This window comes from Piliocolobus tephrosceles, chromosome 6 (assembly GCF_002776525.5).
Source record: "Piliocolobus tephrosceles isolate RC106 chromosome 6, ASM277652v3, whole genome shotgun sequence".
Lineage (NCBI taxonomy): Eukaryota > Metazoa > Chordata > Mammalia > Primates > Cercopithecidae > Piliocolobus > Piliocolobus tephrosceles.
In genome coordinates, this window is record NC_045439.1 from 78,434,409 (window position 1) to 78,454,306 (window position 19,898).

The window sequence follows — 19,898 nt, forward strand, 5'->3', positions numbered from 1 at the left end:
AACAGTATGAAGGCTCCTCAAGAAACTAAAAATAGAACCACCATATGATCCAGCAATACCATTACTAGGTATATATCCAAAGAAAAGGACATCAGTATGTCAAAGAGATAAGTGGCTCTCTTGTTTATTGCACCACTATTCACAATAGTCAAGATACGGAATCAACATAAATGTCCATTAACAGATGAATCGATTTTTAAAATGTGGTGAATGTATGCAATGGAATACTATTCAGCCACCTAAAAGAGTGAAATCCTGTTATTCACAGCAACACGGATGAGCTTAGAGGACGTTATGTTAAGTGAAATAAGTCAGGCACAGAAAGACACATACCTCATGTTCTCACTCATATATGGAAGCTAAAAGAGTTAATCTCATAAAAATAGAAGGTAAAATAGTGGTTACTAGAAGCTGGGAAGGATAATATATAGGGAGGACAGGAAGGGCAGGTAGGGAGAGGTCAGTTAGCAGACACAAGAGGCCAGGTGTGAAGGCTCACGCCTGTAATCTCAGCACTTTGGGAGGCCAAGGCAGGTGGATCGCTTGAGGTCAGGAGTTCAAGACCAGTATGGCCAACATGATAAGCTCCCGTCACTACTAAAAATACAAAAATTAATAAGGTGTGGTGGTGCACATCTATATTCCAGCTACTTGGGAGGCTGAGGCAGGAGAACCACTTGAACCCGGGAGGCAGAGGTTGCAGTGAGCCGAGATGGAGCCACTGTACTGCAGCCTGGGTGACAGAGCAAAACTCTATCTCAAAAAAAAAGTCAAAAAAAATCATAAATTGAGCCATCATTAAGTCAGGGACCTTCACAAGTCTGTAGTTGTAAGCTCAGTACCTTTTTGTGGAAAATGAGCACCTTACTAAATCTTATGAAAGGGAGTACATCCTCTATTCTACTATATCTAGTTTCCATCCTTGAAAACAAATAAACCAAAAAAGTAATACTCATAGGAAATAATAAAATGATAAAATGAACCTAAGGTATCCTTTTATGAAATTACCTGCTATAATAGTAAACACAAAAACAAAACCTGGAAATAGCTTTAGCTACAATGAGAGAAAGTTGTTAAATAAATTACATTAATTTAGTAAGCTACCATGAAGTCATTAAAATAACTACGAGCACTACACACAGAACCACAGTGCTGTGGTTTGAATGTCTCCTCCAAAACTCACACTGAAATTTAATTGCCACTGTGACAATATTAAGAGGTGGGACCTTTAAGAGGTGATTAGATCATGAGAGCTCTCCCCTTAGTAACAGATTAATGCCACTATCTCCGGAACAGGTTAGTGACCTCAGGAGTGAGTTCAGCGCACATTCTTTCTATATCTTTTTTTTTTTTTTTTTTTTTTTGAGACAGAGTCTCGTTCTGCCTTCCTATATCTTGCATGATCTCATGCCCTCCTACCCTTCCACCATACAATAACTCAATAAGAAGGCCAGGCACGGTAGCTCATGCCTGTAATCCCAGCACTTTGTGAGGCAGAGGCGGGCAGATCACCTGAGGTCAGGAATTCGAGACCAGCCTGACCAACATAGAGAAACCCCATCTCTACTAAAAATACAAAAAATTAGCCAGGCATGGTGGCACATGCCTGTAATCCTAGCTACTCGGGAGGCTGAGGCAGGAGAATCACTTGAACCCGGGAGGCGGACATTGCGGTGAGCTGAGATTGCACCATTGCACACCAGCCTGGGCAATAAGAGCAAAACTCCGTCTCAGAAAAAATAAAAAGAGAAGAGAATAACGCAATAAGAAGGCCCTCACCAGATGCCAGTAGCATGATCTTGAACTTCTCTGCCTCCAGAATCATGAGCCAAATAAACTTCCATTGTTGATAAATTACCCTATCTGTGGAATTCTGTTATGCCAGCAGAAAATGGAAACAGATACATAGAAATATTCATGATATATTAAATGAAAAAAAGATAAAAATGGTATGTAGTCTAAGTACAACTATGTCAATTATTATATACACGGACATTGATAAAATGATAGTAAACAAAATGTTGACAGGCTGTGTTATTTACCACTAAAAGGTAGTAAAATTCAAAGTACTTCACAGGATAAACAAAGGAAAAGATAAATTCATCTAGAAGACCTGCAAAATCTGGACCACACTTTTAGTAGCAAGGAATTGTAAGGTTTCCCTGTGCCTCTCTAACCCAGTGAGTAAATATAAAACCATCAAAACTACTTACCACAGTCTAAAATTTTAACCTGTGACCTAGAAAAATATTTTCATTTTTTATGAAAACAATATTAACAACTTGGTTTCAACAAATTTATACATTTAAAAAAGAAATGAACAATACTAATAACATGGATAGGGAAAGATAAAAGTAAAAGTGTGTTCCTTATGCAAAGACACATCTTACTATTAGTAGATATATGTGAAATATTCTATTTTGGGAAAAATTAAGAAAAATATGTTTTTAAAAATTTAGATCTTACCAAAGGATGAAGAAAAAAATTAAGAGAAGGAACTTTTGAAATACCTATTATGTTGACTCTTCCTGGTGCTCGAACATAAAACTTGGGAATAGATCCAAACTTGGAGTTAAACATCTCCTTTAGCTTCAGTAACCTGAAAATAAAAGTACAATATTTCAGATTATCATATAACAGAAAATCCATAACATACACACACACACACACACACACACACACACACACACTCCATATGCCTGCCACCATTCATTATTCCTTAAAAGAATAAAAGCAAAATTTCCTAGTGACATACTTCCTTGAAAATCCCAAATGAACAATATGGTAATCTCTAAATGGCACAAAAGTATAGCTAAGTACACTGAAGAATTTTAAAGTTAAGATTGATATACCCAACAGAAAAAGCTACTTCCTTCCCTTTTGAAGAAACTAGTTTCTGTATACTTTTTTGGTGACATTCAGGGCAGAATCTCTTATATTAAAAGGTGCACCATGCGGTAGTTTATTTAGTTTCCTAAGGCTGTCATAACAAAGAACTATAAACTGGATGGCTTAACACAACAGAGATTTATAATCACAATTCTGCAGCCAGAAGTCTAAAGTCAGAGGTCAGTAGTACCTCTGAAAGCTGTAGAGGAGAATCCTTTCTTCCCTGCCTCTTTCTATCTTGTGGTAGCAGCTGTCAATCCTTGGTATTCCTTGGCTTTCAGCTTCATCACTCTTACCTCTGCTGTGTCACCACATGGCATTCTCTCTGTTTTTCCTTCTTGTAAGGACAACAGTCATATTGGATTAAAGTCCATCCACTCTAATTGAGTATGACCTCATCTTAATTGGTTACATTTGCGAATATGCTAGTCCAAATAAGGTCACATTCTGCAGTTTCAAGTAGATATGAATTCGGGGGGTTTTACTGTCTAACTCAGAACATGTAGTCAAATAAAATCTAGACTGGACATTAGGAAACCACAGTTCTAATTCTAATGAGATCTCTAATTCAATGTCGAAGTTTGGCAAATCATTTTCTCCTGGCCTCTCTTCTCTAAAATATGAGAATTTGAACTAGATATTCCTCATAGGTCCCTTCCAGACCCAAAATTCTTGTAATATATTTAATAACTTGATACTCTCAAATTATCTCAAGTCATTTCTGTGAATAGCCCTCATTATTTGTAGTCCCACATCATATTGTATCTGGGTACTAACACCAGGATGATAAACATTTATTAAAGCCTAATATATTCAGGATATTAATTAATTAAGAAACAGACACCCGCATCCAAAAAATCTCAAGAAAATTTAATATAATAATATAAAAATATGTGGAATATTGTTGGAAGTTATTCAAGCTCATCTCTTGGGAATTGAATAGTCATCAGAAACTGTTTATATCAGTTTCTTTGGCTCTCTTCCTGCCTCATTCTCTTATTGCTCCAAATACACCATTATAATTTCTCTCTGCTCAGTACTCTTTGCATTCCACCTGCCTCTGTGAACCTCTTAGTTTCTGCTCCTCCGTACCTTCAGTCTTCATGACACTGTGGCCTTGACTCTACAAGACTTAACAGCTCCAGTGTCCTACACTAACTGATTGCATTTCTGTGTTCTTTTGTTCAAATTCTCGAAAGATATAATCAGCTTGGCAGAGTTTAGGTCCTGTATCCATACAGGTCTAGACATCTGTGGCCAAAGGGTGAGGTCATTTAGTACAAATAAGGTCACTTGTTTTAGTTACAAATATGATCACTTGTGCTTACTCCTTCAGCAGAGGCTGTGGAAGAGAACAAAAGATCGCAGCAGGGAGACAATAACAGAATCTCTAACATATGACTCAAAATACATTTACTGGACTACCTGGCAGACGTGGCTGCCTAAATCTGAGTTTCTCTATATATCCTCAAAAAACAAAACAAGAACAAAAGTATACAAAAACTCTGTCTTCAGTATAACTAGAAGACAAAAATGCCAAACTTCAAGTTACCTATAATAGGGGGAAAAAAGAAGAGAGAAAAGAAGACCCCAGTGAACTACTGGAAACAAAAATTGAGCAAAAAAGCCAGGCACCCTGCATGTGCCTGTAGTTCCAGCTACTCTGGAGGTGAAGGCAGAAGGATCGCTTGAGCCTAGAAGCTCTGGGCTGCGGTGCACTACGCCGTCCAGGTGTCTGCACTACGTTGGGCTTCAATATGGTGACCTGTGGGGGCCAAGGGATTACCAGGTTGCCTGAGGAGGAGTAAACCAACCTAAGAGGGAAATGGAGCAGGTCAAAACTGCCACACTGATCAATGGCAAGATCCTGTCTGCGAGTAGCCACTGCACTCTAGCCTGGGCAACATGAGACCTTGTCTTTGAAAAAAAAAAAGGAAGAATGAAAGAGAGGGAGAGAGGGAAGGAGGGAGAGAGGGGGAGGGAGGGAAAATTGAGTAAAAGAGAGAGAAAAGAAGGGAGCCACCAAAACTAAGATTAATCTAAAACCACTACCAGAAAGAAAAAGTCCACCTATTAAAAAACAGGAGGTGTGGGAAAGAAAAAGAGGAAAGTAGAATAAGCTCATTGATTACTAAATAGGCAAGAGGTAAAAGTTAAAAGATACAAAAAAAAAAAAAACTGACAAAGCAATGATTTTTTAAAAATTATAGTACAGACATATACAAGGATATTATTAAAGAAACAAAAGCATAGAAAGAACAGGTCCTGTGCAGTCAGGTAGACCGGGGCTTAAAACTCTCCTCTACACATGATGAAATTCATTGATCTAATTCACCTTTAAACTGGATAGAAATATGTATCCCATAGATTTGTTGGGAAGATTAATAAGGTCATTTGGAACAGTGTCCAGTCCAGCACTGGCATAAAGTATGTGTTTAATAAATGGTAATTATATCTTAGTTCCTGGGTTCAGTATCATTTCCACTCTGTAGCAGGTGAATAAGAATACATCATAAGCAATGAGAGATGGTAGGTGTGTGTGTGTCAGGATAGGAAGCAATGTTAGTGCACTGGGTAATTTTAATGATGCTATTGATAAATCTTGGTGCTCTCTGCCCAGCTTCTTCTTCTATTTTATAGAGAAGTTTGTTGAAGCAACTGAGGTTATTTGTCTGGATTTGAGATAGAATGACATAAAATTGGTGCTTTTCAACAACCACCACTGGAAAAAAATTAAAAACTGACAAAGCAGATAGTAGAAGTTAAATAAGAAAATAGTCCCCTGTTTTCTAAGGGTGTTTTAAAAATATAAGTACAAAGGTAACCAATAAAACAAAAATATAAATCTTCCTAAATACCATAGAAATTTTAAAAATAAAGGAGAAAAGAAAAATATCTGGTAGATAGAAAAAACATAAAATGTACCATAGCATACAATTACAGGTTGAGCATCCCTAATTCAAAATTTCAAAATCCAAATCATTCCAAACTTTGAAGCTTTTTAAGCACAGCCATGATGTCATAAGTGGAAAATTCCACACCTAAGTATTTAACACAAACTGTTTCATGAATAAAATTATTTTAAATATTGTATAAAACTACTTTCATGCTATATGAATAAGATGTATATGAAACAAATAAATTTCATGTTTACATTTGGGTGCTATCTCCAAGATATCTCATTATATATATGTAAATATTCCAAAATCCAATAAATCTGAAATCTGAAAAACTTCTAGTCTCAAGCATTTTGGACAAGGGATACTCAACCCGTATAAAATAATACGACAACTGAAATTAAACATATTAATCACATTAAGAAATGTGAATGAGCCTCAACTATTAAAACAAAAAGATTTGCAATTTTGCTCCTAAAACAGGACTGAATGTATTATGCTGTATACTAGACACATAACTAAAACAAGGTGATTCTGAAAGACTAAATATCAAGAAATGGCCAAAGGTATTATAGGCAAATGGAAACAATAAGAAAACAAGTAGTAATCATGATCAAAATTGTAGGATTTAAGCTTATGCACTAAATGTACATAGAAGGATACCTTTCTTTAGATAGAGAGAGAGATAGGGTCTCACTCTGTTGCCCAGGCTAAAGTGCAATGGGCAGTGGCATGATCATGGCTCACTGCAGCCTAGAACTCCTGGGCTCAGGCAATCCTGCAGCCCCAGCCTCAGCAGAACTACTGCCATGCCTAGGTAAAATATTTTTTAACTTTTTGTAGAGGCATAGTCTCACTATGTTGCCTAGGATGGTCTCAAACTTCTGGCTTCCAGGGATCCTCCTGTCTCAGCCTACGAGAAGGATATTTCTTAATGCTGAGAGCCACAAATCAAAATGAAGATACGGCAGTTAAGAAATATCCCAAATGAAACAGTAATCACTTGTATAAGGCAAAACTACAAGGCAATTTAAGGAAACACAGGTAGAAATACATTAGCAATAAGAGATTATAAGACACCTTAGTACATCAAGGAGGCCAAATCACATAGAAAAGACTCAATAAACTTGATAAAGTAAATTTTATGGATATATACACATATCAAACATTGTACCCTCATAATAGGCAATACAACTTCTCCAGAGTACATGGAACATTCACAAATACTGATCATATATATGGTTACAATGAAACATTAGTAAATTCCATCAAGTAGAAATAATACAAACAACACTCAATGCAATAGAACTAGAAATTATTAACAAGAAAAATGACAAAACGTCCTCCTACCTGCAGATTTCTTAAGTGTCTTTTAAACAACTCTTGGGTGAAAGGGGAAATAAAGTGAAAGAATCTAAAAATAATAATAACATTAAAAGCTCTACTCATTAAAAATATATGGGATACATTTAAAGCAGTCAGAAAACTCCATAGTTCTAAACACTTTAGCAGTAAAAATGAAAAAATGATAATAAATTCTCATCTCCATAGGCTAGAAAATAAACAAAAAGAATGACACAAAAAAGATAAGAACAGAAAGTTCTTATCAATGATAGACTGGATTAAGAAAATGTGGCACATATACACCATGGAATACTGTGCAGACATAAAAAAGGATGAGTTCATGTCCTTTGTAGGGACATGGATGCAGCTGGAAACCATCATTTTCAGCAAACTATCGCAAGGACAAAAAACCAAACACCACATGTTATCACTCATAGGTGGGAATTGAACAATGAGAACACATGGACACAGGAAGGAGAACATCACATACCAGGGCCTGTTGTGGGATGGGGGGAAGGGGGAGGGATAGCATTAGGAGATATAACTAATGTAAATGACGAGTTAATGGGTGCAGCACACTAACATGGCACATGTATACATATGTAACAAACCTGCACATTGTGCACATGTACCCTAGAACTTAAAGTATAATTTTTAAAAAACATGCATTTAAAATATCAGTGATAATCACATTTCCCTCTTTCATAAAATAACAAATGTGATATTGGGGAAAAAAAAAAAAAAGAAATGTATACAAAAAACTGGAAAACATTAACAGCCAGGGGGCAATCAATTGCATTCCACCAGACAGGATTTGCAATTTCTATGGAAAATAATACATAATTTGCATTGCTAACAGTTTTATATGACCTACAGAGTTGTAAAATGCCATGAATCCATGAATACAATGAAAGCCTCAGAACTCACATAGAAATCAGATAACTTGAAAGGTATACTAGACAACTTCTAGTTTTCCTTTGAAGATACCTGATAATCTTTTGGTCCATTTCAAAGTTTTTCACAATTTTCCCTAAAACTCAAACTGAGGAATATTCTGTAAAACAGCTGCTCATAAAACACATAGAAAGGCTGAGGAAGTGTTCCACAGTAAAAAAGATTAGGCCGGGTGCGGTGGCTCATGCCTGTAATCCCAGCACTTTGGGAGGCCGAGGCGGGTGGATCATGAGGTCAGGAGATCAAGACCATCCTGGCTAACGCAGTGAAACCCTGTCTCTATGAAAACTACAAAAAAAATTAGCCGGACGTGGTGGCAGGCGCCTGTAGTCCCAGCTCCTTGGGAGGTTGAGGCAGGAGAATGGCGTGAACCCAGGAGGCAGAGCTTGCAGTGAGCCAAGATTGCGCCACTGCACTCCAGCCTGGGCGACAGAGCAAGACTCCGTCTCAAAACAAACAAACAAACAAAAAAACATTAAAGAGGCAATAAGTAAGTATAGTATACACCCTAGATTGGGTCTTAGAACAGGAAAAAATATAGCAGTCCACCCTTATTTGTGGTTTTGTTTTCTGTGACTTCAGTTATCTGCTGTCAACCATGGTTTGAAAATATTAAATGGAAAAATGCAGAAATAAACAATTCCTAAGTTTTAAATTGCACACCATTCTGAGTAGCATGATAAAATCTCACACGGTCCCATTCTGTCCTGTCCAGGACATGAGTCTTCCCTTTGTCCAGGATATCCACACTATATACGCTACGCACCCACTAGTCACTTGGTAGTCATCTCATTATCAGCTTGACATCTGTATTGTCTCTATATTGCAGTGCTTGTGTTCAAGTAACCATAATTTTACTTAATAATGACTCCAAAGCCTATGAGTAGTGTTGCTGGTATACTGTTAAAATTGTTGTTTTATTTTTAGTTATCACTGTTAATCTCTTGCTATGCCTAATTTATAAATTAAACTTTATCATAGGTATTTATATATAAGAAAAAAGCAAATAGTATATATAGGATTCAGTACTATCTGTGGTTTCAGGCATCCACTGAGGGGTCTTGGAATGTATCCACCCATGTATGCTGTATTTTGTTATAAAGGACATGAGTAGGATAACTGCTAACACATCATATCTGTCAATTAGATAACACTGTTCTATCAATGTTAATTTCCTAATTTTAATCATTATGCTCTGATTATATAAAAGAATATCCTTGTTTTTAGGAAATATGCATTCAAGTATTTAAGGTTAAAAAAGCATGTTAAATAAAATTTATGGAAGACCATTATTTTGGGCTGAGTTCCTCCACTAGGCCAAAATGGAGTCATTCATGCTAAAGTTCCCCATCACCAAACCAAAACTAAGTTGTTTATCTGATCTATAAAAAAGCAGGAGATACATGGTAGCCAAATTCCTAAACAGGTCAGTTTTAGCCAGCATGGTAAGGAAGTCCCCTCTGTTTTAACCCTTACAAGAAAAGGAAGCTGAAATAACCTGATGTTAACCAATCTGCTTTTTATTATGCTGTTTCACTTGTTCTTCTTCAAGCTATTTTGTAAAACCCAACTGTTCTGCCATGCCTAGCATAGCACCTCTCTATTTTTAGATGCTGCCCAATTCATGAATTGAAAATAATAATAAAAGCTAATTAGAGTATTTAAATTAGTTGAGATTTTGTCTTCTAACAGGCATCAGGTCCTCAACTTAATCTCAAACTGTTCAGGAAAAATATTATAAGGGGATAGGAGCAAGATAGCCAAGTAGAACCCTCTAGGGATCATCTTCCTGCAGAAATAACAAGTTGAACAACTATCTATCCACAGAAGAAAGCACCTTCATAAGAATCCAAAATCAGGTGAATAATCACAATATCTGGTTTTAAAATCATGTCAAGGAATTTGACACTGAAGACGGTCGGAAAGATAGTCTTGAATCATTGACACCACCCCTCTCTTATCCTCCAGCAATGGTGGTGGCCATGTATCATGGAGACAGAATCTGTGCACATGGAGGAGTACAGTGATTATGGGGCTTTGCTTTGGAATTCAGTGCTGTCCTGTATCAGTAGAAAGTAACACAGTGCAGAAATCAGCCAGTGCCCCTGGAAGGAGCATTTAGACTAGCCTTAGCTAGAGGGAAACTGACCATCCCAGCAGCCTGAAAGTAAGTTCTGGTTAGCCCAACCACCATGGGCTAAAGCACAACAGGTTCCTAAACAAATCTAAAAGTCACTCTAAGTCTTTGTAAGGCACTGAAAACCCTGACAACATTTCTACACATCCTGGGCCAGAGGGGAATCTACTGCCTTGAAGAGAAGGAACTAGTCCTGGGAGAATTCATTGCCTGCTGACTACAGAGCTGTCAGACCTTGAAAGAACATCAGTGGTTGCCAGGTAGTATTTGTCATAGGACTTGGATGACCCTGTGCATTCCCAGTGTGATGGCCATGGGAGGAGATTTGTTCTACTTGAGGAAAGAAGGAAGATTAAAGGGAACTTTCTCCTGAAGCATGGGTACCAGTCTGGTTACTGTGATACAGACCACCCAAGGGCTCCTGGGGTCCACAATTCTAGGACTTGACCCTGGATGGCATTTTTGGACCTGTGCTGGACCGGAGAGGAGCTCACTACCCTGAAGGGAGCATCCCAGGCCCAGCAGCACGCACTACAAGCTGACAAAAGAGTTCTTGGGTAAACAGTGGTAGCCAGGCAGTAAACATCAGCAATAACCAGGCATTACTCACTACAGACAAGGGGGAGGTGGCCACAAGGAAATACTTCTGCTTGAGGAAAGAGGAGGGAAGAGTAGGAAGGACTTTGTCTTGCAGCTTGGGTGCCAGCTCAGCCACAGTGGAATAGAGCACCAAGTAGATTCCTAAGGTTCCTTACTCTATGCCCTGACTCCTAGACAGCATTTCTGGACCAATCCTGGGCTGAGCGGGAGTTCATCACCCTAAAGAGAAGGCCACAAGTCTGGCTGGGTTTGCCACCTGCTTGGGCCTTGAGGGAGCATCAGTGGTAACCATGACATGGTTTCTGCAGGCCTCAGGCAAGACCCAGTGCTGTGTGAACTCTGGGTCTGACCCAGTGTAGACCCAGTGACAGTGGCCACAAGGGTACTTGTGTTTCCCATCCCCCAACTCCAAGAAACTCAGCATGGAGAAAGAAAATCTGTTTGGGGGAAAATTATGGTAAAGAATAACAGACTCTGCCTGGTAATCCAGGGAATTCTCCTAGATCTTACCCAACACCACCAAGGCAGTACCTCTACAAGAAGGCAAGAGACACAGTGTTATTGGGTGTGGGGCACCCCCTAATAAAGATATAGCTGCAGTGACCAAAGACTTAGATCATAACACTCAATTCCCTTCAAATACCTTGAAAGCCTGCCCAAAAAGGTACAAATAAATCCAGACTGCAAAGACTACCATAAATACTTGAGTCTTCCATGTCCAGACATCAGTGAACATCCACAAGCATCAAGACCATCAAGGAAAATATGACATCACCAAATGAACTAAATGAGGCACCAGTGGCTATTCACAGAGTGACAGAGATAAGTGACCTTTCACACAGAGAATTCAAAATAGCTGTTTTGAGGAAGCTCAATAAAATTCAGGGTAACACACCAGGTGCAGTGGCTCACGCCGGTAATCCCAGCACTTTGGGAGGCCAAGGTGGGCGGATCATGAGGTCAAGAGATCAAGACCATTCTGGCCAACATGGTGAAACCCCGTCTCTACTAAAAATACAAAAATTAGCTGGGTGTGGTAGTGCACACCTGTAGTCCCAGCTACTCGGGAGGCTGAGGCAGGACAATTGCTTGAACCCAGGAAGCAGAGGCTGCAGTGAGCTGAGATTGTACCACTGCACTCCAGCCTGGCCACAGAGTGAGATACTGTCTCAAAAAAAAAAAAAAAAATCAGGATAATACAGAGAAAAAATTCAGAATCCTATCAGATACTTTTAACAAAGAGATCAAAATAATTTAAAGGAATCAAACAAATTCTAGAGTGAAACACTCAATTGAAATACTGAAGAATGCATCAGAGTCACTCAATAGCAGAATTGATCAAGTAGAAGAAAGAATTGGTGAGCTTGAAGGCAGGGTATTTGAAAATACACAGTGAGAGGACACAAAAGAAAAAAGAATAAAAAAGAACATAGCATGCCAACCAGTTACAGAAAACAGCCTCTAAAGGGCAAGTCTAAGATTTATCGGCCTGAAAAACAAAGACAGTGAGAGAGACTGGGGTAGGACGTTTATTCAAAGGGATAATAAAAGAGAACTTTATAAACCTAGAGAAATATATCAATATTCAAGTACAAGAAGGTTATGGAACACCAAGCAGATTTAACCCAAATAAGACTACCTCCAGACATTTAATAATCAAACTCCCAAAGGTCAAGGATAAAGAAAGATCCTAAAAGCAGGAAGAGAAGAGAAACCAGTGACATGTAAAGAAGCTCCATTACATCTGTCAGCACACTTCTCAGTGGAGACCTTACAGGCTAGGAGAGAATGGCAAGACATACTTAAAGTGCTGAAAGAAAAAAATGTTTATCCTAGAATAGTATATCCAGCAAAAATATACTTCAAACATAAAAAAGAAACAAAGACTTTCTGAGACAGACAAAAACTGCTGTCACTGACAGCAGACACATCCTACAAGAAATGCTAAAGAAACTTCAAACTGAGAGAAAAGGATGTTAATAAGCAATAAGAAATCATCTGAAGAAATGCAAATCAAAACCAAAACCACAATGAGATACCCATCTCACACTAGTCAGAATGGCTATTACCAAAATGTGTCAAAAACTAACAGATGCTGATGAGGCTGCAACGAAAAGGGGACATTTATAATCTGCTGATGGAAATATAAATTAGAAAGTGTCTGGAGTTTCTTCAAAGAACTTAAAACAGACCTATCATTTGACCCAGCAATCCCATTACTGGGTATACATCCAAAGGAAAATAAATCATCCTACCAAAAAGACAAATGTACTCATGTGTTCACTGCTGTGCTATTCACAGTAAGAAAGACATGGAATCAAACCCAGGTGCCTATCAATGGTAGACTGGATAAAAAAAATGTAGCACATAAACACCCTGTAATACTACATAGCCATAAAAAAGAGTAATACCGAATTCTCTGCAGTAAAATGGATGCAGTGGGAAGTCATTATCCTAAGCAAATAAACACACGAACAGAAAACAAAATATCACATGTTCTTACTTATAAGTAGGAGCTAAACATTGAGCACACATGGACATAAACATGGAAACAAAAGACACTCGGAACTACTACAGGGAGGAGAGGAGGAACACAGTACGGGTTGAAAAACTATCAGGTACTATGCTTATTACCTGAATGACAGGATACAGGCCCCAAACCCCAGCATCACACAATATTCCCATATAACAAATGTGCACATGTACCCACATATCAACAGTAAAAGTTAATTTTTTTCAAAAAAGAAATTATCCGACGATAGAAAATTCACTGTTAATAAGAAAGACACAAACACAGAAGATTGTAACACTGTAACTGTGGTGTGTATACTACTCATATCTTGAGTAGAAAGACTAAAACATGAACCCATCAAAAATAATAACTACAATAACTTCTCAAAACATAGACAACAAGATATGAATAAAAACAACAAAAAGTTAAAAAAGAAGGTACATGAATTTGAAGTATTTTTTTAGTTTTCTCTTTTCTTGCTTGTTTCGTTTTGTAATCGGTGTTAATATCAGTTTAAAAAAATGGGTGATAAGATGTTATTTGCAAGCCTTATGGTAACCTCAAATAATAAACACAAAACAGATACACAAAAAATAAAAACCTAGAAATTAAAAACCAGAGAAAATCACCTTCACAAAAAGCAAGACAGGAAAGAAGGAAGAGAAGACTACAAAACAACAAGAACACAACAATAAAATGGCAGAAAAGTCCTTACTTATCAACAATAACATTGAATGTAAATGGACTCAGCTCTCCAGTCAAAGGACATAGAATGGCTGAATGGATTAAAAACAAAACAAAATCCAATGATCTGTTGCCTACAAGAAACATACCTCACCTCTAAAGACACACATAGACTGAAAAAGAAAAGGGATGAAAAAAGATATTCCGTGCCAATGGAAACCAAAAAAGAGCAGAAGTAGCTATACTTATATCATACAAAATAGATTTCAAAATAAAAACCATAAGAAGAGAAAAAGAAGGTCATTATATAATGATAAAGGGGTCAATTCAGCAAGAGAAGCAACAGTTGTAAATATATATGCACCTTATACTGGAGCATCCAAATATATAAAACAAATATTATCAGAGCTAAAAAGAGAGGCCCCAAAACAATAATAGCTGGAGACTTCAACACTCCACTTTCAGCATTGGACAGATCATCCAGAGAGAAAATCAACAAAGAAACATGAGATTTAATCTGCACTATACCAAATAGACCTAATAGTTATTTACAGAACATTTCACCCAGTGGCGACAGAATACACATTCCTCTCCTGGGCACATGGTTGAGTCTCAAAAACAGACCATATCTTAGGCCACAAAACTAGTCTTTTTTTTTTTTTTTTTTTTTTTTTTTGAGACAGTTTCGCTCTCGTTACCCAGGCTGGAGTGCAATGGTGTGATCTTGGCTCACCGCAACTTCTGCCTCCCGGGTTCAAGCCATTCTCCTGCCTCAGCCTCCCAAGTAGCTTGGATTACAGGCATGCGCCACCACACCCAGCTAATTTTGTATTTTTAGTAAAGTCAGGGTTTCTCCATGTTGGTCAGGTTGGTCTCAAACTCCCGACCTCAAGTGATCCGCCTGCCTTGGCCTCCCAGAGTGCTGGGATTACTGGCATGAGCCACTACGCCCAGCCAAAACTAGCCTTTAAAAATTCAAAAAAATGAAATCATATCATGTATCTTTTCTGACAACAATGGAATAAAACTAGAAATCAATAGGAGGAACTTTAGAAACTATACAAACACAATTAAACAATATGTTCCTGAATGACCAGTAGGTCAATGAAGAGGTTAAGAAGAAAATTTAAAAATTTCTTGAAACAAATAAAAATGGAAACACAACACAGCAAAACCTTTGGGTTACAGTGATGGAATGCTAGAGGAAAGTTTATAGAAATAAATGCTCACATCAAAAAAGTAGAAAAACACCGAATAAATGACCTAATGATGCATCTTAACATAGAAAAACAAGAGAAAGCCAAACCTGAAATTAGTAGAAGAAATAATAAAGATGAGAGCAGAAATAAATGAAATTAAAGCAAAAATACAAAAGATAAACAAAAGGAGAAGTTAGTATTTTGAAAAGATAGACAAGAAAACATTGGGGAAACATCCAGGACATTGGTTTGAGCAAAGATTTTTTGTTTAATGCCCTAAAAGTAAAGGCTACCAAAGCAAAAGTGGACAAATCAGATCACATCAAGTTAAAAAGCTTCTGTACAGCAAAGGAAAAAATCAATGCAGTGAAGACACAACCTACAGAATGAGAAAAAATATTTGCAAACTATCTGACAGGGATTAATTACCAGAAAACATAATGAGCTTAAACAATGTAATAGGAAAAAATGTAATAATTCAATTCAAAAATGGGCAAAAGATCTGAATAAACATTTTTCAAAAGACATAAAAATGGCAACCAGGCATATGAAAAAGTGATTAACATAACTGATCATCAGAGAAATGCAAATTAAAACTGCAGTAAGATATCATCTCACTGCATTAAAAAAATGACTTTTATCCAAAAAACAGGTAATAACAAATGCTGGTAAGGATGTGGAGAAAAGAGAACCCTCATACACTGTTGGTGGAAATGTGAATTAGTACAACCACTATCGAGAACAGTTGAGAGGTTCTTCAAAAAACTAAAAATAGAACTACCTTATGATCCAGCAATCCCACTGCTAGGTATCTATCCAAAAGGAAATCGGTGTATCAAAAAGATACCCGCACTCTATGTTTATTGTAGCACCATCTTAATAGCCAAGATTTGGAGACAACCTAAGTGTCCAGCAACAAATAAATGGATAAAGAAATGTATATACACACAATGGAGTGCTACTCAGCCATAAAAAAGAATGAGATCCCGTCATTTGCAACAACATGGATGGATCTGGGGGACATTATGTTAAGTGAAACAAGTCATGCACAGAAATACAAACTTCATACATTATCACTCACCTGCAGGAGCTAAAAATTAAAACAACTGAACTCATGGAGAAAGACAGTAGAATGATGGCTACCAGAGGTTGCAAAGGGTAGCAGAGGTGAGGGAGTGGGGATGGTTAATAGATAAAAAAAATATAGTTAGATAGAATGAAAAAGATCTAGTATTTGATAGCATAACAGTTATTACAGTCAACAAAAATTTATTTTACATTTTACAATAACTAAAAGATAACTGGAATGTTTATAACACAAAGAAATTATAAATGTTGGAGGTGATGAATACCCTATTTACCCTGATGGGATTATTATACATTGTATGCCTGTATCAAAATATCTCATGTACCCCATAAATATATACATCTATATTATATGCCCATAAAAATTAAAAATTAAAAAAATTAAAACAGAGAATGATAAAGTAAATGTGGTAAAATGTTAAGTTTGGGGAATTTGGGAGAGGAATATACAGTAATTTTTCAACTATTATTTGACTTTTCTATAAGTCTAAAAGTATTTCAAAATAAAAAACTTTTTTTTTAATACAAAAATTAGCCAGGCCTGGTGGCGGGCGCCTATAATCCCAGCTACTCAGGAGGCTGAGGCACAAGAATCGCTTGAACCCAGGAGGTGGAGGCTGCAGTGAGCTGAGAACGTGCCATGGCACCACTGCACTCCAGCCGGGGCAACAGATTAAGACTCTGTTTCCAAAAAAAAGTCTTTTTTAAAAAAAAGAAACATTTACTGATGCTTTACTAAGTACTCTTTGAAAGGAGATGAATAAGAATCCTCGGCCTTAAGAAATTTAAAAGTTGGCTAGGTGTGGTGGCTCATGTACTTAATCCCAGCACTTTGGGAGGGCAAGGCAGATTACTTGAGCTCAGGAATTCCAGACCAGCCTGGGCAACATGGCAAAACCCCATCTCTACAAAAAATACAAAATATTAGCTGGGCACCATGGCACATGCATGCCTGTAATCCTAGCTACTAGGGAGGCTGAGGTAGGAGAATCACCTGAGGCCAGGAAGTCAAGGCTGCAGTAAGCCATAATTGTGCCACTGCACTTCAATCTGGGCAACAGAGTGAGACCCTGTCTCAAAAGAAAGAAGAGGAGATGAGGGGAGGAAGAGGAAGGGTCTAGCAAAAGAGGAAAATAGGTAAGCAAAAGTCACAATACAGGGGAACAATACAGAGTGACAAGTTGGCCAAACATAGTCCTTTGGGAGCACAGAGAAACATCATTTAGTCCCTGCTATGAGAGAATATGAGTGGTAAGATAAATCAAAAAGAGGGAAGGTACATTAAAGGATTCCCAAAGATGTAATGTTTGAAATAAATTTTAAAGGATGTCAGACAGGTGGGGTAGGGTGAAGCATTCTAGGCAATTGGCATGAAAAGGCCCAAGCATACTGCATTCGGAAAACTACAAACAGGGTTCTAAAAACATCAGAAGAGAACAGGAGGGGAGGAGGTTGGAAGGTATCAAGCCTCAGATCTTAAAGGGCCTTATTATGCCATATGGAGAAACCTGGCTTTCAATATACAGGCAATGGATGTGAACAGACATTTTAAAATGAAGTAAATCATCAATTTTGCATTTGAAAAAGCTCACTGGGTAGTGTGTGGAATTTGGATTGTAGAAATAAAGAGATCTAATAGCAGTTCATTGTAATATATCTAGAGAGAAATGCTGAAAATACTTTAAAGCTATAGGTAGAGAAGGGTGAAATTAAGGTGATATTTAAAATGTCAAATCCAAAGGAATTGGTACAATTAAATGTGGGAAAGAGAGCGATTAAGTATAACTCCCACTTTTCTGGTTTAGGTAATCCTGCTAGCCTTAATAGGGGTTAATGCTTCTGCCTGTGAAAATCATATACAGATGAAATTCAAGTTCTCCTGAACTTGAATCCTTATTAATTTGTTTTTATAAGGACTACAAACACAAATAACAAGAAGTGCTAACAGCAGAGTTAGAATAAGTCTCCTAAAATGTGTCTTAATGAAATTATTTTGAATTATAAAACTTTGTCATTTTCCTAGACTTCCTTGGGAAGGCAGTCCGTTCATGACTTGTAACTGCTTCATCACCAAGAGGCTTACTATACAACATTCCTACCTTTGAAATTCAAATGCATGGAGACAAACAAGGAAAGCATTTTTCTCTAAGAACAGAAAGAACTGAACAGTGTTTTTCTAAACTTCATACCTAATCCTCTAATAATGAATGGTGGGCTGTAATTGGGGTAAGTAGCTGTATTTTACCTCTAGGTAAGCTACCAACAAGACCTTGTGTCTTAATGCAGTCACTGAAAGTATGCCCCCCAAAAAAATACAATGAGCATTTCAATATGAAAATAAGAGCTCCTACAAAGATCATATTGTTAAAAGGGGAATTGGGCAAAGTACTGCAGCACCAATTGCTGACTCTGGTGCTCTGAATGCTCTTTTGACTTAAAATCTTAAAAAAAAAAAAAAAGAAAAAGAAACAAAGAAAAAAGAATAGCAGTATTAGTAACAGAACTTGAGAAACAAAGCTATGACTGTCATGAATGAAATGGACTTTACTAAAAGGACTAATTCTCTCAGACCATGTGGCTAACTGCAGAAATGAATGAATTAAAATTTAAAGAGCTATGCATGTATTTTCAGTCTTCCATTGTGACCTTGGGCAAGTCCCCCATCCTGTCTGTGCTTGTTTTCTCTTCAATATCACGATATCAAGGCATGGCATTATAGAAAATGTTAATTTTTAATACTAATTTAAGAACAATTGGATATAACATTAATTATGTTAATTTGTATGAGTTGCTCTACGCCTCAAATTTCCTCACCTACAAACTGAGGCTAATACTAGAACTCACTGCAAAGGTTTGTTTGAGGGTTTTATAAGTATAAAATAATTATAGTTATTACTATTATTACTGTTATATTTGAGAATTTAATATATGTTATAGGTGGAATTTCAAAGTATGGTAATTATCATTGGGAAAGGAGGGTGAATTTGAATCTCTGTTTTGTTCTTTCATCACAATAAATTTCTCCAAGATCAAAAATTAAACATAAAAATAAAACTATAATTATATTAGAGATCTTAGAAAACAAGGTTATGATGGTGAAAATAAAAATAGTAGGTTGAATAGAAGAATGAAAAGAGTTGAAGAGCAAATTAATGAGCAAGAAGTTGAAGGGAAGTGGAAATTAAGGCCACAGCTATAGCTATTTTGAAAATAATGAGAGGTCTACATATCAAAACCCATGAGACACAACCATAATAGCACTCAGAAAATTTTCTAGCCTTCTATTCATATAAGAAAATAAATCATGGGGGAGAAAGGCGCTTTCCTTTCTGTCTGGCAAGAGCCATCAGGTAAGCCAAGAGAGCTGCATACAAGCACATTCAGGAGCTATGGAAGAAGCAACAGTCTGATATCATGCACTTTCTTCTGAGAGTCCCTGCTAGCAGTACTGACAGCTCTCTGCTCTACCACAGGGCTCCACATCCCACCCAGCCCAAAACAGTGCACTGACTGGGCTACAAGGTCAAGCAAGGTTACGTTATATATAGGATTCCTGTGCACCATGGTGGCCGAAAATGCCCAGTTCCTAAGGGCGC

General features: G+C 37.3%; 1 protein-coding gene across 11 annotated transcripts in view; it reads right to left on the minus strand.

Annotated features, from left to right (window-relative positions):
* Positions 1-19,898, minus strand: part of GALK2 (galactokinase 2) — a 220,164-nt gene that overhangs the window by 177,289 nt on the left and 22,977 nt on the right. For all 11 annotated transcript variants that reach the window (XM_023227250.3, XM_023227248.3, XM_023227245.3 and 8 more), the window contains exon 2: positions 2,511-2,599. In XM_023227250.3, coding sequence (XP_023083018.1) covers positions 2,511-2,599 — 89 coding nt within the window. The remainder of the gene's footprint in view (positions 1-2,510; positions 2,600-19,898) is intronic.